We start from the raw sequence: 23,485 nt of genomic DNA on the forward strand, positions 1-23,485 counted from the left end.
TAGGACACTCATGACCAGCTTTTCAAAGGTGTGTAAAGATCAGATAGATATCTGTGAAGATCTGAGTTGGCAACTGTCTCTTTAGGAGCTTAATTACCTTTGAAAATCTGAGCTTAGATTTCCAAGTCCAATTTTCAAAAATGTCACTCAAGTGCTTTTGAAAATTTTAACTGGGGGCCTAAAGAGACAAAAATAGACAGAGGCAGGAGATACGGTTTTCCTTTTAAAAATGTGACATCTATTTTTAACTAACTCCCGGGGCAACTGACCCCTCTGGCCCCCTCACTATGGCCGTGTCCAGACTCAGGGGTTTTTTCGGGAAAAGTAGCCTTTTCCCGAAAAAACTTCCCCTGCGTCCAGACTCAAGCCGCGTTCTTTCGAAATTATTTCGAAAGAACGCGGCTTTTCTTTCGATGGCGGTAAACCTCAATTTACGAGGAAGAACGCCTTCTTTCGAAAGTCCCTCTTTCGAAAGAAGGCGTTCTTCAATGTAAAGAGGCCGTCTTCGAAAGAGAGCATCCAGACTCGCTGGGTGCTCTCTTTCGAAAAAGCGGATTTCTCTTTCGAAAGATCCGCCTGCAGTCTAGACGCGATCTTTTGAAAGAGGCTCTTTCGATGCTTTCGAAAGAGCCTCTTTCGAAAGAAGCCTGCAGTCTAGACATAGCCTATGCCACTGCCCCCCCCCCCCCCGCAGATCTATCATCTTATGCATGTGCAAGATCTGTGAGAGCCATCCCATGAATCAGCAGTTAGTGTCTGTGGCACCTGCTTCTGGGTGGTGTCTCAATGCTGCCACATTCACCTCCTATTCACAGATGCACAAGGCCCCACAGCAGGCTGCTCTGAGTAGCCTGCCTGAGAAACCTGCTGGGCTGCTCGCCAGGAATTGCCCAGGTAAGCTTCTCCTGGCCAGAGTCTCCTCCCTCCCCCCAACCTTCTGCTCCTCACTCCTGCCCCTCTCCTACATGCATACCTCCTCCCAGACCCTGCAATTCAATCCTCTGCCCCAGGTCACAACCTCCTCTTGCTCTAGATCACAACCCAAACCCCTGCACCCATTCATGCACCCCAGGCCTCTGCCCCAGGTCATGATCCTCTCCTCCCCAAGATCACAAATGAAATCCCACACCCCCTCTTGTTCTCCAATCCCTTACCAGAAGCTCCCTTCTACATTCAACCTCCATCCCAGACCTCACACCTCCTCCATTAATATCATAGAAAAGTGCTGCTTTTGACCACTTCTCAGGGTGGCCCCTATCAAAAATTATTGTCCACCTCTCGTCTTGCATGACCTTTTCACAAACAAACTAAGAAAAAGCAATCAAGATGGAACTCCTAAAAGAAGGGTGTATAACTGTTGGATAACAATTTCCAAAGAGTAGTGATCAATGCACTCATGTTAGAAAGGTTTAACAAGTAGTGCCCCACAGGGATCATTTCTGCATCCAGATCTATTCAATATGTTCATCAATGATTTAAATAATGGCATAGAAAATACACTTACAAAATGTGCAGTTGACGCCAAGGTGGAAGGGGTTGCAAGTTTTTTGGAAGATAGGATTAAAACTCAAAATAATCTGGACAAACTGGAGAAAATTCAATGAGGACAAATGGAAAGTACTCCATTTAGTAAGGAACAATCAGTTGCACACATACAAAATGGAAAACAACTGCCAGGAAGGAATACTGTGGAAAGGGAACCGGGAGGAGGAGGGCATAGGACAAGCTAAAGATGAGTAATTCCGGGATGTATTAGCAGGAGTATTAGATGCAAGACAGGCGAAGTAATTCTTTCACTCTGCTCTGTGCTGATTAGGCCTCAACTAGAGTATTGTGTCCAGGAAAGATGTGGACAAATTGGAAAACGTCCAAAGAAGATGAATAACAATGACTAAAGGTCTAGAAAACATGACCTATGAGGAAAGATTGGAAAAAATTGGGTTTGTTTAATTTGGAAAAGAGAAGACCAACAGTAGGATATGATAATCATTTTCAAATACAAAAAGTTGTTACAAGGAGGAAGGCAAAAATTGTTCTCCTTAACTTTTGAAGGACAAGAAGCAATGGACTTAAATTGCAGGAAGGGAGGTTCATGTTGTACATTAGGAAAAGCTTCCTAACTGTCAGGGTGGTTAAGAACTGGAATAAATTGCCTAGGGAGGTTGCGGAATCTTCATCATTTTAAGAGCTGGTTAGATAAACATCTGCCAGGGATGGACTCAACAATATTTAATCCTGCGAGGAGTGAAAAGGAACTGAACTAGATGACATCTTGAGATCCTATCCAGTCCTATGATTCTATGAACTTAGACAATACTATAAGGTGGCACCAGCTCCCAGCTATTTTGAGGAGCTAGGCAAGAATAAGAATAAATGCAAAGTTTGATCTCTTGCTTGGTGATGTCAGTCTTAAGGAAGTTTTGAAGAATCAAAATTCCACTGCACGGTGATACACTTTTTTCCTGTTATTTCTATACACATCACGGTTAATTACTCAGATATATGTGTGTAAACAGAATCTTTCTCATTTATAGTTAGCCTTCTCTCTGCGGGTATGTCTACACTACAAAGTTAGTTCGAACTAACGGACGTTAGTTTGAACTAACTTTCATAGGCGCTACACTAGTGCTCCATTAGTTCGAATTTAATTCGAACTAACAGAGCGCTTAGTTCGAACTAGGAAAACCTCATTTTACGAGGATTAAGCCTGGTTCGAACTAGCTAGTTCGAATTAAGGGGTGTGTAGCCCCTTAATTCAAACTAGTGGGAGGCTAGCCCTCCCCAGATTTCCCTGGTGGCCACTCTGGCCAACACCAGGGAAACTCTTCTGCCCCCCTCCCGGCCTCGGACTCCTTAAAGGGGCACGGGCTAGCTACGGTGCCCGTGCCAGGTGGAAGCCTGCCAGCACCCAGCCATCAGACCCTGCACCTGGCACAGATCAAGCCACCCACCCAATGCCCCCCAGTTCTCCCCCTCTTCCCGGGACCAGGCTGGCGGCTCCCAGGAGTTTGCCCGGGACCGCAAGAGGCGGGCACCCGCCTGGGTTAGTGCGGACATCGTGGACCTCGTCCACGATCTCCGCACTAGGCACAGGAAAGTGGCCGTCTAGGGCAGGAGAGCTGCCAGCCTGGCCACCCAGGAGCAGGTGTGCAAGAGAATCAAGGGGGTCCAGTGAGACCCCCGACCCTGAGCCCTGAGCTTACAATGGCCGTCCTGGGTCAGACCAAAGGTCCATCTAGCTCAGTAGCCTGTCTGCTGACAGCGGCCAACACTAGGGACCCTGGAGGGGATGGACCGAAGACAGTGACCAAGCCATTTGTCTTGTGCCATCCCTCTACACCCTTCCATAAACCTTGGGCAGGGACACCACTCCTAACCCCTGGCTAATACCACTCCATGGACCCAGCCTCCATGACTTGATCTCACTTCTCTTAAAACTCTGTTCTAGTTCTAGTCTTCACAGCCTCCTGCAGCAAGGAGTTCCACAGGTTGACTCTTTGCTTTGTGAAGAACAACTTTCTGTTACTAGTTTGAAGCCTGCTACCCATTCCTTTCCTTTGGTGTCCTCTAGTCCTTCTTTATGGGAACTAATGAAGAACTTTTCTGTATGCACCCTCTCCACCCCACTCATGCTTTTAGAGACCTCTATCCTGTCCCCCCTCCGTCTCCTCTTTTCTAAGCTGAAAAGTCCCAGTCTCTTTAGCCTCTCTTCATATGGGACCTGTTCACAACACCTGATCATTTTAGTTGCCCTCCTCTCTCCCAGCCTCTCTCTTCCCCTCTCCCACCTCCTTTTCCCAGTCTCCCCCAGTTTTGTTCAATAAAGACAGATTCCATTTTGGAAGACACGTTATCTTTATTTTGTACATCAAGAAGAGGGGCTAGGGAAGGGTAAGTGGAAGGAGGTGAGGGAGGAATGGGGCACAAGCCCCCGATGGGGAGGACTGGGCTGGCTCTGCGGGCTACTGGGGGTGGAAGCTCTCCTGCAGCCCCCCAATTGCCTCCTCTCCCCAGATGGCAGCCTGCGGCAAGTGCAGCCGGGCTGATGGCTGAGTGCTGTGATGTGCCCAGTGTGGGTAGTCCGGGCAATCCAAGCCAGGACTGCTTTGCAAGCGCGGCACCCCTGAGAACTGTCTGTCCGGGGTGGGGGTCAGGACCCTTTAAGCGCAGCCCTCGGCTAGCCTGAGAAAGCATCTCCACGCTCTAAGTTCTTCTCTGATGCCCTGCCGGCACTGCTTCCGGCCATCCTTAAGCCCGGTTCAGGGTCCACTTTATGTGGACATGCTAGTTCGAATTAGCAAAATGCTAATTCGAACTAGTTTTTTAGTCTGGATCCGTTAGTTCGAATTACCTTAGTTCGAATTAACTAATTCGAACTAAGTTAGTTCGAATTAACGTTGTAGTGTAGACATACCCTGTCTGATTAAGGAACATGCTTGGATGAGAACTAGCTTAAACTGAACCCTTCTATTTAAATTAATATAACTTGGTAAGCAGTGATTAAATATACAGGAAAAATACTTCAAAGTTGAAATGAGGTAGTGAAAAATTAAGTTTTAAATGCCTGAGTACAACACAGATACTCTAAGGCTATGTCTACACTAAAAGGTTAAAACCGGCAGAACGTCCACACCTCAAGCATGTTATTGTGCAAAAAAAATTACAGTAAAAAGGCAGAACAGAAGGCTTTTTGTGGTAGTTATTCCGCTCCCCACGAGGAATAACTCCTTTTTGCACTACAGCTCTTGCGCAAAAAGGCATGCGTAGGTGCTCCACAGGGGTTTTTGCGCAAGAACTGGCCTCCCGGAAAAAAACACAAGTGGCCCCTTGGACATTCCGTAACAGGCAATCACAACTCTCCAGTTCCTGTCTGCTGGCCCCTCCTAAAGCTGCAGACACCCTGTGTAGCCATTGTGGCAGGAAGCTTGCCCACAGCAAGAGCCTTTACCGCATGGCACTGTTTGGGTGACAATGGCAGAGCAGCAGGGTGCCTGAGACCCCCCTGGCCCTGCCAAGGCACAGCCACAGGGGTCCCAGGACCGCCTCCCCAGGGGCAGCAAGCATCGCACCCCAGCCTGGTCAGCCGCAGAAATCATGACCCTCCTCAAATTGTGGGGTGAGAAGGAGTTGCTCCAGGAGCCCAGGGCCAAGAGGCGCAATGCAGACATCTATTCCTGCATGGCCACGTCCCTGATGGAGCGAGGTCACCCTGCTCGGACCATGGAACTGGTCTGGGCCAAGGTGAAGGAGCTCCGTCAGGGATATGTTTGGGCGACAGAGCAGAGGGCTCGCTCAGGGGCAGGACTCCACACCTGCCCCTACTTCAGGGAGCTCCATCACATCTTGGGGGGGGGACCCCCTCGCCCTCCATCATGGTCGACTCTGGCTTGGAGCAGCCGATAGACCTGCCACTGGACCCCGTCCCTGATGAGGAGGAGACAGAGGGGCAGATCCAGCCCCCGATGGAGGAGGAGGAGGACCAGGACAGCGGGACTGTCACCCCGGAGGCCTGGGAGGGATCTTCAGGTATGTTGGCGCGCGCGCGCGCGCGCACACACACACACACACACACACACACACACACACGGTGGGGGAAGTGGCTGCACAGCGGGCGGGGGGCACAATATTGTGTGGGATGGTTGGCCAGCACATGCTGCTGCAGTCTGTGCATGTGCAACCATGTGCAGCCAGCCCCTGAACATGCCTAGGAGCCTTCTGTCAGCCTCATGCGTGACCACACAAGTCCTGCCCCCAAGGGGGAGAAGGGTGCACCCAGCTGCAAGCAGGCTAGCTGCAAGGGTGCAGGCATGACCCCCACACACCCTGGAGTGCAGCACACAGATATGCCTGCACATGAGAGGAAGCAGCTGCTCACACACACAGCACAGCCAGCCGCAGCTGTGTGTGCACACCCCAGGGAGGGACAGGCTGCACATGGCTCAGGGGACCCCACTCTGACCACACACTTCCTTTGCCTGCCTGGCCATGGTATGTGTGTGTATGTGGGGGGAAGTGGGCAGCATGGTCCTCTGGCCACCTCGGGGCCCCTGCGATACAGGACATGCTGTGCAGGCCTCACATGGCCTTGCACTTGGGACATCCCCCTCCTGCGGGCCACAGACCAATGTGGTTGCTGCTCACAGAGGAGGGCACAGCCACAGGGAATGTGTGTGCAGGGAGGACTGACAGCCTCTCCCTCTTGTGTCTTCTCCAAAGCCGGGACAAAGGGCTGTGCCACACTACTGCAACCACCTGCCACAGTCTGGGGGATGCAGAGACGAGCCAGGCCTGCCAATGACCTCATGCGGCAACACATCGGGGTGATGCGCGACACTGAATCACCTACTTATTTTTGCTGTTAAAATGCTGGAAAGGAGGATTTCTTTCTAACTAAACAAAAATAAGGATTTTTCTTGACAGACTTTTATTTTCAATTTTTCTGCATAAATTTTAATTATATAATGTGAATTAGTGTGGCTTAGTAGCTGGAACAAAAGACCTGGAACTCAGGAGTCCTATGTTTCTATTCTCACTGATGCATGTGAGTTACTAAATGATGCGGGACAGTTATCCTCAATGATACATTTCAGTGATGTGCAGTGAATATTTTAACAAGAGCTTCCTGAAAAAATGTTCTCCCTTAGAATATGACAAACTCATGAACCAAAACCAGCCAGAGGTGTATGTGCTTGGAAAAGCAAAAAAGGAAATGAACAAAGACTCTTTGTCATAACCATAACAAAGGAGGAAGGTGGATTGACCCGTAGAACTTAATTCTGAAGCCTAATTATACTGATTTTAATGTCAACTTTATTAATTATTCCACTGCAAATCATTTTAGAAGAAATAGTTAATATATGCATATGTATTGTGTCTAGAAATGGAAGTATTTATGGGATAATATACCTGATCCCTTACAAAACAATGCAGGATTGTTCCCTGCCATATAATAGTCAGGATTTTATCTATTTTAGATTGAAATGTCTAAAGTGAGATTACTCACAGTTTAACAAATCTCACCATTAGAAGTTTTCCTGATTTTTTGTCCTTCCTAAATATTTCAACCCATTACTCTTATGAAAGAACCCATAATTAATGGAGATTGCCTATCTCCTAGAACTGGAAGGGATCTTGAAAGGTCATCAAGTCCAGCCCCCTGCCTTCACAGCAGAACTAAATACCATCCCTGACAAATTTTTGCCCCAAATGGCCTCCACAAGGCTTGAACTCAACCTTGGGTTTAACAGGCCAATGCTCAAATCACTGAGCTATACCTCCCCCAAGGAATGGAGAACAGAATTCACCATTCATGAGAGAAAGTGAACCATAACTTTCTAACATCCATACAAATAAGCTTTCAGTATAAGTGCCAGCTTTCCAGTTGAACTGCTTAAGTTAACCAGTTCACTGATCTCGAATGAACAATAGTTTAAAAGCAGTAAAAGTAAAAGCAGACCTATGATAGTATACTGGGTAAAGGGCTCTGAGTGGTGATTTAGCAAATAGATATCAGCTATTTTTTACATGAGAAAGGGGAGATCTTCCTTGCAAAAATAAGCAGTGTTATGTCTCTCCACATTCTGTTATATGCTTCCCTCCTGCTTTTAGCTTCCCCTAAGCTGTGTAAACCTGTATCTTATGAGCACAGCATTAACACAGATACCATGCTGCTTTCTTGATAAATGGCTTTTAATGCATGTGAAGCTGTACTTTGTGATTCTTTCAACTGGGTTCATAGATCACAAACAGCCTTCACTTATACTTTTGGGTCTCCATTACATTTTACTCCCAAAGTAAATATGCCGTTTTCCTTGACCCATTCCCATTTTGGTCAAGCCACACTTTTTTTTATATTATAGTACTTTGCCTCATAATTTGTAGAAGAGGAGGGAATATACTGTGTATCCATTATTGTCTCTCCGCATTCCCTTCCTCCATTCTCTTCTCTGTAAGATTAAGGGAATTTTTGTCTCTTCTGTACTGCATAAGAAGAGGGAGCATAATGCTCTAAAATATAGATCTTATCAATATAAAATAGATATAGATAGATATAAAATATAGATATAGCCTGAATTATGAATACATAAATGGATACTGCTTTCTCCATTACATTTTTTTCACGCATACAGTTTTTGAAAACATTGCACTTTCTATTAACCAGACAGAAACATTAAAAATAAACCACATGATAATGAACTACTGAGTTTGCAAATACAAACATGTTTACAACAGCGATGAACATATTGTCACTTATGCTATATTTCTTTAAAGAAATATTGTTAAAGTAGCACAATATCAGTCCTTCCAATTGCTAATATCCAGTGTGTGAACACACAAGCTTAATTTTCACTCACCTGCAAAATGGACCAGATACAGTTGGAATCATATAACAAATTCCACCATTTAGACAAAAAGGTCCATAACTGGTGCCACAGAGTTCTTCATGATCTGAAAAGAACAGAGATATAAAGAGAGAGATTTGTTATACTTTTATTCAGGAGGAATCAAGAAGTGACAAAATGATACCATATGGTAGTTTGGGTTTTGATTTCCTGTTTTCTTTAAATTATAATACAGTAAGATACAACCGGCTTAACAACACTAAAAACTAATAAGGGATAGTCTTACCCTCCAGCACATCAGTATGTGCCTCCATGTATCTAATAATATCATTGATTGCATCTGTAGTACAAATATTAAAGTTGATTTTACAAAATACATAGCAAATGTACCAGTATATTAGAGAAGTGTAAAGTTTGAGGAAGTGGGTACAGTTCCATTTGTAAGGACTGACAGGACTTTGAAATCTTCCTCGTGGCTTTCACATTTGGGGAGCATAGTGAATATGTTGTACCAGATGCTTGCCTTTATTAAGATTGCTTTGCATTCCTCTAGTGGTGCAAAGCAGCTTCAAAGCCAGCTATATGGGGATTCCCCCAGCATATGGGAATTCTCAGATATGGAGGCTGTATAGCCAATCCTATACTGTCCCTCCTCCCAGCCTAAGTGATGCCAGGGAAAGGGGAGAATGTCCTGAGTGTGGCTGTAGTCTAATTGTCCCTAACAGTGACTGGTCCCTTGGGCCCTGAGGCTGCTTCTACCTTCAGTGAAAACTGACCTGCCTCCCAGCTGCTGGCTCCAGCCAACTTTGGTCCACCCAGCTGCACCAAGCACCACTCTGGCACAGTTGAGTGGCTGATTCATTAATACTTATGTGTAGAAACTGCAATATAAGATTATTCTAAACAATTATATCTGTTGCTTTTTATGTAATTTCAAAACAGTATTGACCTTATACCTGAATTTTCAGTGTAGGATCCTTAATAACCTATCTAGCTTCTGGATTTGGATGCTTGGTTTGCATTTAGAGAGGCAATTGTCCATTTTATGTGCCTAAATGCCGATTTGGACATCCTAGTAAGAAGTTCAAGTTTTTTAAAACTGGGGTAGGTGGTATATGCAAATGAGTATATAGCTGGGTGTGTGTGTGAATGTGTTTTATTAATCACACTCATTAAATCCAAGCATCTTCCTTAAAACTGGAACAGATCAGACCTGTGACATCACAAGCCTGAGAACCATATGCTATTTCACACATAAGGTGTGATTATTTTCACAATTATTTCTAGGTGAAAATGAGACTGCATGCCTGTTGCTCATGAAGTGCAAAATATGCCTTCAGCAGCCTATACGAACTATATTATTGTGGGGGAAAAATCTTAATTTTCACATCTACTCTTTTGGAATACACCAACATAGCTCACTTGTAACTCCCATAAATTCCTAAACATAAAAGTTTAGGATGAAACTGTGGCTGTAAATAACAGTTTGAACTATCAAGCTGTATTAAAAAATTCCATAGCAGTTGGAATTCCAAGAGACATTGCAGTTTAAGGCTATGTCTACACAGCAGCGTTATTCTGAAATAACAAAGTGAGCATCTACACACAAGGGCTACGTCTAGACTGGCATGATTTTCCCAAAATGCTTTTAACGGAAAAGTTTTCCGTTAAAAGCATTTTCGGAAAAGAGAGTCTAGATTGGCACAGACACTTTTCCGCAAAAGCACTTTTTGCGGAAAAGCATCCGTGCCAAACTAGACGTGCTTTTCCACAAAAAAGCCCTGATCACCATTTTCGCGATCGGGACTTTTTTGCGGAAAACAAAGCTGAGCTGTCTACACTGGCCCTTTTGCACAAAAGTTTTGCGCAAAAGGACTTTTGCCTGAATGGGAGCAGCATAGTATTTCCGCAAAAACACTGACAATCTTACATGAGATTTTCAGTGCTTTTGCAGAAATTCAAGCGGCCAGTGTAGACAGTTGGCAAGTTTTTCCGAAAAAGTGGCTGATTTTCTGGAAAAACTGGCCAGTCTAGACACAGCCACGCAGTTATTTTGACATAATATTGAAATAATTTCCAGCCAGAGGATTACTACGACTACTGTAACCCTCATTTTACAAGGATTAAGGGAAATTGGAGGAAGAGTACTCTATTTTGAAATAAGTGCTGCGTAGACATGCCTAAATTCGAAATAAGCAATTAGCGTAGTTCAAGTTTCATAACTTATTTTGAGTTTAGCCCTGCTGTGTAGGCATACCCTAAGTGGGCAAAATATTTCCAGAAGAGTTTAGCAATTGCAATATTCTTGGAAGAAGTGCAGTATGCATCATACCAAGGAGAGACAACATCCTTGCTTAGCCACTGGGCAAAGTGTTGGAGGGAGGTACGGGCACTGGCTCTGCTCTCCCAAAGTGGCACGGCCTCAAGCAGAAGGGGCAGGCTGGAGGCTCAGACTGCAGTGCCTACAGCAGTCCTCAATACTATTTGGAACATGGCATCCCTGCTTCCCCAGCCAACATAGAAGCTGTCCAGAGTGAGTTGTGCAACGCTCTGGTGGCAATTTAAAGGGCTCAGGACCACAGGAGCTGCCACTGCCGCAGTAGCAGCAATACTGTCTGGGTGCCCCAGGCCCTGAATCACCAGGCCCCAAGGTATGAGTTGCCCCTTTTCTGCACTGCACCCCCCTCCCCCAGCAGTGGGCCTGACCAAATCCATATAGTGCACTGGACTGGAACTACTAATTCTGCCCTCCCAGGCTATGTCTACACTGCCCCTCTCTTGCGGAAAAACATAGCCAAATGAGGCTAAGCATGGAATATCGCTGTTCCTCATTTGCATAATGAATAAGTCTCCATTTTTGTGCAAAAACCCCCTCTTGTTCAAGAGCCGTTCTTCTGCATTTTTTTCTAGAAGAACAGTTCTTACACAAGAGGGGGGTTTTGCGCAAAAAGGAGCTGTGTAGACAGCTCCTTTTTGGCGCAAAAACCTATTATGCAAAAATGGAGCCTCGTTAATTATGCAAATGAGGCACGACAATATTCCATGCTTAGCCTCATTTGCATATGTTTTTCTGCAAGACAGGGGCAGTGTAGCCATAGCCTCACTGTCCTCATTTGGCTATATAATGATGCAACTGGCAATGGAGACCTAAAAACATAAGACCAGCCATTCTGGATCAGCCCAAAGGTCCATCTAGACCAGTATCCTATCTTCTGATAGTGGCCAATGCCAGGTGCTCCAGAGGAAATGAAAAGAACAAATTCATCACGTGTCGCTCATTCTCATCTTCTGAGAGAGGCTAGGAATATAGTTCTTGCCCATCCTCTCTAATAGCCATTGATGGACCTATCCTCCATCATTTTATCTACCTCTTTTTTGAATTCTGTTCAAGTCCTGGCCTTCACAACATCCTCTGGCAAGGAGTTCCACAGGCTGACTGTGTATTGGGTGAAGAAATACTTCCTTTTGTTTGTTTTAATTCTTCTACCTATAATTTCATTTGGTGACCCCTAGTTCTTGTGTTATGGGAACAAGTAAATAACCTTTCCTTATTTACTTTCTTCATACCAATCATGAAGAAAGTAAATAAGACTTTTATCGTATCTCCCTTTGCCTTTTCTTTTCTAAGATGAGAAATCGCAGTCTTGTTAATCTCTCCTCACGTGGCAGCCATTCCATAGCCCTAATTATTTTTGTTGCCATTTTCTTAACTTTTTCTAATGCTAAGATACCTTTTTGAGATGAGGCAACCAATTTTGCAGGTAGTATGCATACCTCTTACTTCCTTTATATAAATCCATGGTGGGCATCCCATGGATTATATAGAAGCAATAAGATATTTGCTGTCTTATTTTCTATCCCTTTTTAAACAATTCCCAATATTCTGTTTACTTTTTTTTTTTTACTACTTCTGCACATTGAATGGATGTTTTCAGAGAACTATCTACAGTGACTCCAAGATCTTTCTCTTGAGTGGTAACAGCTAATTTAGTCCCCATCATTTTATACATATTGCTGGGATTGGCTTTCCAATGTGTATTACTTTGCATTTATCAACATTAAAATTCATCTGCCATTTTGTTGCCCTAGTTTTGTGAGATCCTTTTGAAGCTCTTCACAGTCTGCTTAGGACTCAACTATCTTGAGCAGATTAGTATCATCTGCAAATTTTGCCACCTCATTCTTTACCCCTTTCTCCAGATCATTTATAAATATATTATACAGGATTGGTTCCAGTACAGACTGCTGCGGGACATCACTAGCTACCTCTCTCCATTCTGAGAAGTGACAATTTATTCCTACCCTTTGTTTCCTATCTTTTAACCAGTTATCAATCCATGAAAAGACTTTCCTTCTTATTCCATGACATCTTAATTTATTTAAGAGCCTTTGGTAAGGAACCTTGTCAAAGGTTTTCTGGAAATCTAAGTACACTGGATCTCCCTTGTCCACAGGCTTGTTGACCCTCTCAAAGAATTCTAGTACATTGGTGAGGCATGATTTCCCTTCACAGAAACCATGTTAATTTTCCCTAACAAATTATGCCCATTTATGTGTATGACAGTTCTGTTCTTTACTATAGTTTCAACCAATTTGTCCGGTACTGAAGTTAGACTTTCCAGCCCAGATAAAATCATGGTTGAGATGAAGTCAATGGCAAAGCTCCCATTGTACTAAATTGGGCTCGGATTTCAAAGTTAATAGGATTTTTGCTGTTGACTTCAATAGAACCAGGATTTCAACCCACATGTCCATGTGCTCAGAATACAAGGATCAAAACTGTGCTCAGAACTAATGCAAATGATCAGGAGGGCAGAATGCTCTTTGTGCCCTCTCCATCCTTGTGCACAAGACCAGGGACAACTTAACTCTATATGGTCACATTAAGGTAATAAAATTCTGTTTTCTGTTTCTGATTTCTATACCTATAATACAAATTGGTAATTTGTTTACTGCAAGCTTAGTATCAAATACTTCTCAAGTACTGGTTGCACTGCTATAAACTGGAACTCTCTGGTCCAGCAACATCTGTGGTACAATGTTTCAGGATCAGAGAGTCCTGGCATGCTGCGGGGGGAGAGACGGCAGGGGGTCAGGAGCATGGTGCTATGTGTGGCGGGGACACGCAGCACAGCTGGGCTGTGAGGAGGGGCAGAAGCCAGAAAGCCTGGCATGAAGCTGGGCTGCAGGTGGGGGGGAGGCAGCAACTCAGCTGGGCTGTGGGGGGAGCCAGAAAACTCATGGGGGGACAGGGTAGAGAGGGGCAAGCAGCAAGGGGGCCAGAACTGACCTTCCCTGGTCTAGAAAAATCCCTTATTCGGGTCTAGTCAGGTTCCGAAGGGTGCCAGACCAGGGAAGTCCAACCCGTATTACAATTGTGTGTACAGAGCATTTACTATGGTGGCTGTGGTGGTGTGGGGGACGAGATAGAAAACAATTAGAAAATTTACTAACAAGTCTTTTTGTACAGTATCCTTAAATAAATTAAAGCTATTCTATTATATCTATGACAGATATGTCAATGTAACCAGATTTGGGGTCATGTCCAGTGTTCCTTCTAAGCTGTGCAGCAGCACAGCTTCACAAGTGATTAATCATCCCCACCCAGTCAGTGAGTTCCATGCAGAGTCCTGAGCCTCTGACTGGGTGCGGATGATTAATCACTTGTGAAGCTGTGGAGAACACTGGCCATGTCATCTCCTGAGTGAAAAAAGGAAATGAAAAAAGTAGAAACCTTCCTCTATTGTCTCTGAAACTACTGGGGCAGGGGAGAGGAGAGAAAAAGCTGAAGTAGCAAATTTCACACCCCTTCTTCCAATCTTATGAATGTCAATAGGAGGGATCCTATTGAGACGCTACAAGCTGGGATAGTCAGTTGAAAGAAGGCAAGGTCAAGAGAAAATAAGTTTATGCAGCAGCATCTCCTGGCATACCCCAGGTACATTAGCATCAGAGAGGGTGGAAAATAGCTTGACACTTTCTGCAGAGATAAACTGTTTTTAATAGGTTCATAACAAGATCAGCTAGTTCACCTAGTCAGTACTATACTCTGCTGACAAAGTAAACTCATTTAACCTGAATTGCTATCTCTATTTTTATTCTGATTCTGTTAAATCTATTGATAGGGGAGATTGTGTTTTATTTAGAAAGATCTTGCTGTGCTTTTTTACAAGTGAAGATAATAAATTCTTTTAATCTAAAAATGAAAATTGTAAGCTTAGAGAGCTAAATGTATTCTATGGTTAGATTAGTATAACCAAGACAGAAAAGCCATGCATGATAAATATTGATGAGAGGGAAGCATAATCAATATCAATCTAGATTATAAATAAATAATTGGATATTATCATCAACTTTTCCAATTAATACTTCTGTAGAAATGGCACCCATATATTACGGATATTCTGTCATGTATATTTGTTGTCTGATATATTGTTTTACTTGCTGGGGATAGAAAATAAAGAGGGGCCAACACATTTTATTTAGGAAGTTGTCAAACAGTTGCAACTTTATTGAACCAAAATTAAGCAAAATTGATTCTTGCAGCCCTAGATTAGTAGTGATTCACAGTGGAAAGGGCAATAGTAACTTCTAAGTATTCATAAATCTAAGACAAACTACATTTTCAAACTGGCATATCCAATCAACTACAGATTCTGTCTGTAGGTGTGTGAATCTGTCTCTGTGTCTGTCTGTTTGTTCAAGAACTCCTCCTAAATGGTAAGAGCTAGGACTACCAAATTTGGTCTGCAGCTCCCTCTTATCATAACTTAAACAAAGGTAAGGGTTTGGTTTTGCCAGTAAAACAAGATGTGGCCAGAATGGAATTGCTTTTCATAAAACCATACAGAAAAAAGACAGAATTCAAGTGAAAGAGGCTGGCTGGGGGCATGATCCCACTGTCAGAGACAGCCCCAAACACAAGTCTCATACCTCCCCCCCCCAGATAAGTTTTCTAGTATTTCATATGCACCCATAGGTGTACGCTTGTGCACATACCCAAGCAGCCTTGTGCTCATGCATTGTGCGCTATATGTGCATATTCAGGTCAGACATGCTAAAATGTATGTACACTTATAAAAATCCTCAACACCACCTAACCTCATGGAAACCTATCTCACCTGTTCCCTCCCCACACATTTATTTGTTCCCAATCTAGATATTAACCTAACTACTCTTTACCCAGCCAACATTGCCTCGAAGTTGCATTCGTGTGAATAGAAAAGAATTGGTTATTTGGAATTGGTCCTGCCTAGAGCAGGGGGCTGGACTTGATGACCTTCTGAGGTCTCTTCCAGCTCTATGATTCTATGATTCTATGAAAAAGAAAATGGTCAAGTGGCCAATTAGAAAGAATCTGCTTGTTCTGCCTCCTTTTAGAAGTCATCATGGGCCATATGCCAGCTAATCTCAGAACTTCTGAGAGGTATTAAGATTTCCCAATGCAATCCCTTCTTACAGAAGTTCTAAGTACTGGTCCGTTGTCCCAGGAGTGGAATTGGTTCTCTGGAGAACCCACAACAGTCCAACATTAACTGTTACGATCAGTGTAACTATAATTAATGACAAATAAACATCTGAGCAGAAATAAATTTACGAGAAATTACCTGTTCGCATATTATTCTGACAATTTTTATTCTTGGTTAAAGGCTAGTTTTCTAAAACAGCACCTAAAGACAAAATATAGATAAAATTTAAATATAGCATTTTAATCCTGTTGTATTTTGCCAAAGTAAATAGCTATATGAATGTATTTCCACTGATGCTGAAAACTAAGAAGTATGTCTACCCTAGATAGAAATATTCTGTTATGCTATAACTTCATTAGTTTAAAAACTAATGGTAAACATTCATACATACAAATTCCATAAACCTTTATGGACTAGTGCTATTGATAGAGCAGAGACACCTTAAGACTTGTTTGAATAATGAAAATATTGCAAAAGAGTTCTGCAGAGGAATTCCACCTGGAAGAGAATGTAGTAATTCAGGAATTACAGTGTCTGATGCTTTTAGAAATTCTACATTATTACAAACATTAATATCTAATTAAACTCTGTTGCTTTATAAATTCCAGTGCACATAACCTAATCATGACTCTGAAGTCAAATAAAGTTTTACTGCAGAAGTGGACCCCATTTTTGCAATTCACTAATATGTGAAGCTTACTGTTTCAAAATTCTTAGATTTGTTATTTGTTTGTTTTCTATTTTGTCCGATTGTAAAATCAAATTAGAAGCTGAGAGAAGATAATTTTTTTATAAGGGATATAAATTCTTCTACTTGAGGACACAAACCAACCACTACCAGAGACATATAGGGGGGGGGGGAGAATTACTTTTGGGCAATTTATTCCATAATTGTCCATTGTAAGATTTCCTGCACCTTATTCAAAAACATCTAGTGGAGGAAACTGTCAGAGAGGTTATTGATCAGATGAGTCACTGAATTGAACAGGCCTGATATAGTATTTCCTATTTTCTAAAGTTTTCTACTTCTGATTTTATTTTGTTTTAATTCACATATCATACTGCATAGTAAAACACTAAAAATAACAAAAATTTAAGACTAAATTAATTGCAGTAACATAGAGACACAAGCCAGGATAAATATGCAGAAGTACTACTCGAAGAAAGAGCACAATGCCACCAGAGAACAATAGCTGCTACGTCACCAATAAAAAAGATGCTGTATTTACTCCTCTTTGCACCATCCATCCAAAATACTTCCTTTCTCCCAGCATTTAAAATATTTTTGCCAGTTAAATGGCAAAACAAAGAACTTATGAGTATTACTAGAAAGAAATGCCTAAATCGGAACCTCTCTAGTTGTACTAAACAAGTTTATATAGACGCTTGTTTCAAAACATTAAAAGGATTTGTACTTACTGTATAATGTAAGTAGCTAAATTCTGTTCCTCACGGGAACTTAAATCACTTCTTAAATCCTTCCGGGTCCCAACCCTATAAGAGAAATCTAAAATGGCAACTCCCCACATTACCAAAATATAATACCAAGGTCTCCACCCAAAGAGCAGTTCTCCTCTTTGGCTCTGTCACACATACGAACTTTATCCACTGTTGTGTACATAACAAAATACTACGTGGCACAAAACAAACAAATCTCAAAAAATGGCTTACCTCACAACTGAAATGTTTACAACAAATAAATTATTGTGGAGATGTGTTATGTTCAACAGAATCCAAGGTTTGCATTGTATACCTGCGGTTAAAAAGCTGAAGATTTACGTGTGTGCATAATGCAATGTGGGTGAGGTTGAGATGAATACAAAAGTGTGCACAGAGGCCAAGTATGGGCTAAAGGAAACGCCTCTTTCTGCTTACAAAAGAGTTCTCACATGTTCACAACTGTAATCCTAGCAGATCCTTGATTAAAACAAGTACTGTATTGTAGATATTTGGCAATTGGCTGAATTCCAAAGCAGTTCCAAATTGCAACATAAAACATTGCAGCCAAGTATATGGTTACAAGGTAAATTTAAACAAATCAGAAAACTTTTACTCTTAATTTTTATCACACAAAATATATCTTTCCTCCTTTCAAAATATCCTACGCCACTGTGAAATACCTATATGCTCTCATCCTAATCAATTAAAATAAAATGTATGACTTCACTCTAACTCCTTTACCAGATTTAATTAGCTCTATGAAGCTAGAACAACCTCCCCTTTACTATGACAGCATGCCGAAGTATTGCTTAATCTTATCCCATTGTTTGTACCTATTGAAAACACTTGTTCTTTAAGATATATCTGTTCTTAATATAAACATGGAACAAAAAAATACCTTGTTTAATCTCAGGTAAATCCACTTTCTCCAATCTGCTTCATTTTGGCACATAATCCATTACTTTTTAGACATTCAATACATAATTGAACCTGGTTAACTCTGTTTTAAGAAATTTCCCTGCTGCCACTATGAGCCCTATTTAGAGCTCATCCAATGAAGTGGGTTTTATTCATGAAAGCTCATGAAAATATAAGTTATTTTAGTTTCTGAGGTGCCACAGACTACTCGTTTTTAAAGTTACAGACTAACATGGCTACCCCTGAGCCTATAGACTAGTCCAACATATCAGAAGCTTGCAGAGATTACATTTCCAATGCTTGGCCCTCTCCGTAGTCACTTATATCTATACAAAGTAGGTGTAAAATAAAGTGAATGAAGAATTTTTATTTGATTGCCGTTTTAAATTTAAATTACATAGGTGGAAATGACTAGTGGGTGTAAGACTGTGGGGAATTAAGCCAACAAATCTTTATCTTGTCTAATTCTATCACACTTCTTATTTCCAGCTCAAAGGGTATGTCTAGACTGCATCCCTCTGTCAGCAGAGGGATGCAGATTAGGCAGGTCGACATTGGAAATGAGGCAGGGATTGAAATATCCCGTGCCTAATTTGCATAAAAATAGCTGCCGCGTTTTGCCAACTCAGCACTTTGTCAGCAAAAAGTGGCAGTCTAGAGGGGGATCTGTCGAGAAAGAAAGCCTTTTTCAATAGATCCCTTATGCCTCCTGCAAGGAGGTTTACAGGATCTGTCAAAAAAGGCTATCTTGCAATGTCGACCAGCCTAATCTGCATCCCTCTGCTGACAGAGGGATACAGTCTAGACATACCCAAAGAAACAAGTTTAAAATATCCATCTTCATGTACCACTCATAACAAAACAGTACCTTACCTCAGGCTTTAAGCCTTGGCTCTTGGCAGCAAACAGATTCATGCCATGGAAAATGCCTCTTTCAAAAAACTTTATTCAGCTAAGGGAAAAATATGAGTTTATTTCATTATTTATATCATTGCCTGTAATTCATACTCCTTGACCTTACTCTCATTGAAACCTCTACGAAAAGTGTAACTTCTTTACCAAAACGTATTTCCCCTCTGTTTTATTATTTCCATTCTACTAAAAACAACATCTCTTAATGCTCTGTTAATTGGTGTGAAACGGATTCACCCTTTTCCCCACAAGTTTCAAAAAGTTCACTTTCTGCCCTGTAACTGATCTTGCCCTCCCACCCCCATTAAATTTAGTGGGCCTGATATATACCTGGTGTAATGTTGCTGAAGGTAACAGGGTTACATCAGGAATTAATTTTGTTGTAGAGCTCAGCTTCAGACTCCACTTTTCTGTTTTAAATAAGCAGTTATGTTTTGGAATTGCTCAAAACTGAAATTAGAGCCCCTAAAATTAGCAATAAGGGGGACAATAAGAGGTATGTGTGTCACTCATCCCATAGTATTAGACAGGGGAAGGCTGTATCTCTCCAAATAGCCTGGAATGGCCCTGCCCACACTCAGCTCCCAGAGTGTTTCCTTCCTGCTTCCTGTTTCCTCCCTTTTTGGTGTGGCCAGGAGGCTGTCAGGGGCAGGGAGGCGGGGAGTGGCAGGCTGGAGCCGCGGCACACAAGACTGGGGCTGGATGCACACTGAACCCTTTGTCCACGTACCAGGGACCATGCTAACTGTCCAGCACTTCAGGGTTGGGGGCGCTCCAGCCATGCCACCCACCCAGCCCAGCACTAGGGCTGGGAGTGTTATAACTGTGCCACCAGCCTGGCATGCTGGAGGTTCATGGGACAGGGGGCTTGCAGCTGTGAGGGTATGTGTGCTCCAGTCTCTAGCGGGGGGGGGCAGAAGGAGAGGGTTGGGGCCTTGGGCAGAGCAGCAGAAGCTGAGCCCCAAAAGCAGGTTCACTCACCACCCATGACTCCTCCCATTGAATACCTTACCCACTGAGCTAAAAACTATGATCCACCTCCCCATCTCATCTTGCAAAATATATCTCAGGCACCTAACTCTAAGAAATAATTGCCTCAGTCTAGTTAAGCCTCATGTACTAAAGTCCCTGAGGGTATGTCTACACTACCCTCCTAGTTCGAACTAGCGGGGTAATGTAGGCATACCGCACTTGCAAATGAAGCCCGGGATTTGAATTTCCCGGGCTTCATTTGCATAAGCGGGGCGCCGCCATTTTTAAAACCCCGCTCGTTCAAACCCCGTGCAGCGCGGCTACACGGGGCACAAACTAGGTAGTTCGAACTAGGCTTCCTAGTTCGAACTACCGTTACTCCTCATTTCATGACGAGCGCCGTACCTGCATGAGCACCGCTCCGACGGTGGATCTCCCCATGCTGAACTGGTTCCCGACGGATCGGTAGCTGTCCGGCGTGGAGAGCTTCCATAGGGCGATGGCCACCTGCTTCTGGAGTGGGATGGCGGGTCTCATGCGAGTGTCCCTTCTTTGCAGGGCAGGGGCGAGCCACTCGCAGAGCTCCAGGAAGGTGTCCCTCCTCATCCTAAAGTTCTGGGTCCACTGTCGGTCGTCCCAGCGCTCCAGGACGATGCGGTCCCACCAGTCGCTGCTGGTGTCCAGACGCCAGACGTGGCGGGGCACGCCGGTGCTGGGGCGCCGCCGCGGCTCCTCCAGGGCTCCCAGGGCGGCCAGGTGGAGAGGCAGGGGGCTGACATTCCCCAGGTGGTGCCAGGCAGCCTCGAGCCATTGCTGGCAGGCTTGTAGCAGCAAGTCCAGAAAGTGCACCAGAAGGTGCAGGGCGAGCCGTGGCTCCATGTTGCCACCTGCGGCAGTCCCCCCCGAAGGGAAGCACCGACACAGACGGGCACAGAGACCGACGCTTTGCTGTCCCTCGGCGAGGTTGGCAAGCAAGCAGGAAAAGCTGAGAACCGGCTGTCCAGGGGGGTCCCTTTAAGCACGAGCCTCAGATAGCCTCAGACAGCAGCCACACAAAGCAACTCCTGACCTGATGCCCTGCCAGAACTGGTTTCAGCTGCCCTTAAATGCCCCCTGCGTCCAATCAGTGTGGACGCGCTAGTTCGAATTAGCAAAACGCTAATTCGAACTAGTTTTTAGTTCTAGATGCGTTAGTTCGAATTAGCTTAGTTCGAATTAACTAATTCGAACTAAGTTAGTTCGAACTAGCGCTGTAGTGTAGACGTACCCTCCCACACAGCTAGCCCTCCCCTTGCCCTGCTGGCTCCAGACTCCCCTCAACAATCGTCTCTCCTTCCCCCTGGGAGGGGCATCTCACTCCCCATGGGTTGCCGGGCAGACTCTGGCCCTGGTAGGGAGGGGAAGCCAAGGCAAACTCAGAGCCTCTCCCTGAGCTGCCAGCAGATAAGGCCTCGGGAATGCAAGTAATCTCCTTGGGGGTTACACTTATAATTTCCCCCTCCATAAGATTACATGAACTGATTTCAGTCTGGTTTTACTAGAAAGGGTTCTTTTCTCCTCTAGATAATCTCCTATAGCATTTAAAGCATTCTTCTTTAGCAGCACATTATTATCACTTCTGAAACCCAGAGTTCAGATGGTAAAAGTGACAACTGTAAGATTTTTAGATAATATAAAGTCTTTGTAGCAAATCTTTTGGTCTTTACTCATAAAAAACACCCACTGAGGTCAATAGGAGTTTAGTCTGAGTTATGGCTGATGGCCAGTAAATGCAGATTGAACTCAATGAGCGTTTTAACATCTTCTTCAATGGGAGTGGGATTATGACCTAAAAAGGGGCTGCAGAATTTGACCCACTGTTCTTTTTACTGATCTCTCATATGAGGCAGTTAACATGAATATGAAATGTGTTTATGTATATGCACGACTATATGATATACATACCAGTGTAGCAGCTCCTTTTTGCGCAAAAGCCCCATGCGCAAAAATGGTGGCTTATTAAGTATGCAAATGAGGTGCAGTGATATTGACTGCTTGGCCTCATTTGCATATTTTCTTGCGCAAGAGAAGGCAGTGTAGACGTAGCCTTGGTTTATATATTGCCCATCATCATATCACTAGGTTCGGTTCCTGGCCCACGGGCCCAAAGAGAAGCAACTATGATGAGCTAGTGAAGAGTGTAGTCGCAATAATAAAAATGAACAGTCCTAAACAGAAAAACCTAGCATAATCTGATAGACATGGCAGTTTATACATGTGCTGTTGTCTCTGAGGGTATGTCTACACTACAAAGTTAATTCGAACTAACGGATGTTAGTCAGAATTAACTTTGATAGGCGCTACACTAGCGCTCCGCTAGTTCGAACTTAATTCGAACTAGCGGAGCGCTTAGTTCGAACTAGGTAAACCTCATTGTACAAGGACTAAGCCTAGTTCGAACTTACTAGTTCGAATTAAGGGCTGTGTAGCCCCTTAATTCGAACTAGTGGGAGGCTAGCCCTCCCCAGCTTTCCCTGGTGGCCACTCTGGCCAACACCAGGAAAACTCGTCTGCCCCCCTCCTGGCCCCGGAGCCCTTAAAGGGGCACGGGCTGGCTACGGTGCCCGTGCCAGGTGCAAGCCTGCCAGCACCCAGCCATCAGACCCTGCACCTGGCACAGATCGAGCCAGCCACCCGATGCCCCCCAGCCCTCCCCCTCTTCCCGGGACCAGGCTGGCGGCTCCTGGGAGCTTGCCCGGGACCGCAAGAGGCGGGCACCCGCCTGGGCTAGTGCGGACATCGTGGACCTCGTCCATGACCTCCGCACTAGGCACAGGAAAGTGGCCATCTAGGGCAGGAGAGCTGCCAGCCTGGCCACCCAGGAGCAGGTGTGCATGAAAATCAAGGGGGTCCAGTGAGACCCCCGACCCTGAGCCCTGAGCTTACAATGGCTGTACTGGGTCAGACCAAAGGTCCATCTAGCCCAGTAGCCTGTCTGCCGACAGCGGCCAACCCTAGGGACCCTGGAGGGGATGGACTGAAGACAGTGACCAAGCCATTTGTCTTGTGCCATCCCTCTACACCCTTCCACAAACTTTGAGCAGGGACACCACTCCTACCCCCTGGCTAATACCACTCCATGGACCCAACCTCCATGACTTGATCTCACTTCTCTTTAAACGCTGTTCTAGTTCTAGCCTTCACAGCCTCCTGCAGCAAGGAGTTCCACAGGTTGACTCTTTGCTTTGTGAAGAACAACTTTCTGTTACTAGTTTGAAGCCTGCTACCCATTCCTTTCCTTTGGTGTCTGCTAGTCCTTCTATTATGGGAACTAATGAAGAACTTTTCTTGATGCACCCTCTCCACCCCACTCATGCTTTTATAGACCTCTATCCTATCCCCCCTCAGTCTCCTCTTTTCTAAACTGAAAAGTCCCAGTCTCTTTAGCATCTC

At 44.1% G+C, this 23,485-nt stretch overlaps 1 protein-coding gene across 7 annotated transcripts in view; it reads right to left on the minus strand.

Annotated features, from left to right (window-relative positions):
• The window catches only part of NRG4 (neuregulin 4), a 96,250-nt gene extending 73,647 nt beyond the window's left edge, over positions 1-22,603 (minus strand). For 2 of the 7 annotated variants that reach the window (XR_012895800.1, XR_012895799.1), the window contains exons 1-5: positions 20,459-22,603; positions 19,043-19,121; positions 17,231-17,305; positions 15,950-16,012; positions 8,355-8,448 (exon numbers count right to left, since the gene is read on the minus strand). Coding sequence is in view for 5 of the 7 variants with exons in the window: in XM_075897357.1 (XP_075753472.1) it covers positions 8,355-8,448; positions 15,950-15,959 (104 nt within the window). In the remaining 2 variants the exon portion in view is untranslated. Of the gene's footprint in view, positions 1-8,354; positions 8,449-15,949; positions 16,013-17,230; positions 17,306-17,482; positions 17,938-19,042; positions 19,122-20,458 lie in introns of those variants that run through there. The other 5 variants (XM_075897357.1, XM_025186209.2, XM_075897356.1 and 2 more) reach the window with 5 other exon arrangements.
• Positions 22,604-23,485: the final 882 nt, after the last annotated feature.

The sequence above is a fragment of the Pelodiscus sinensis genome, chromosome 14 (assembly GCF_049634645.1).
Source record: "Pelodiscus sinensis isolate JC-2024 chromosome 14, ASM4963464v1, whole genome shotgun sequence".
NCBI lineage: Eukaryota > Metazoa > Chordata > Testudines > Trionychidae > Pelodiscus > Pelodiscus sinensis.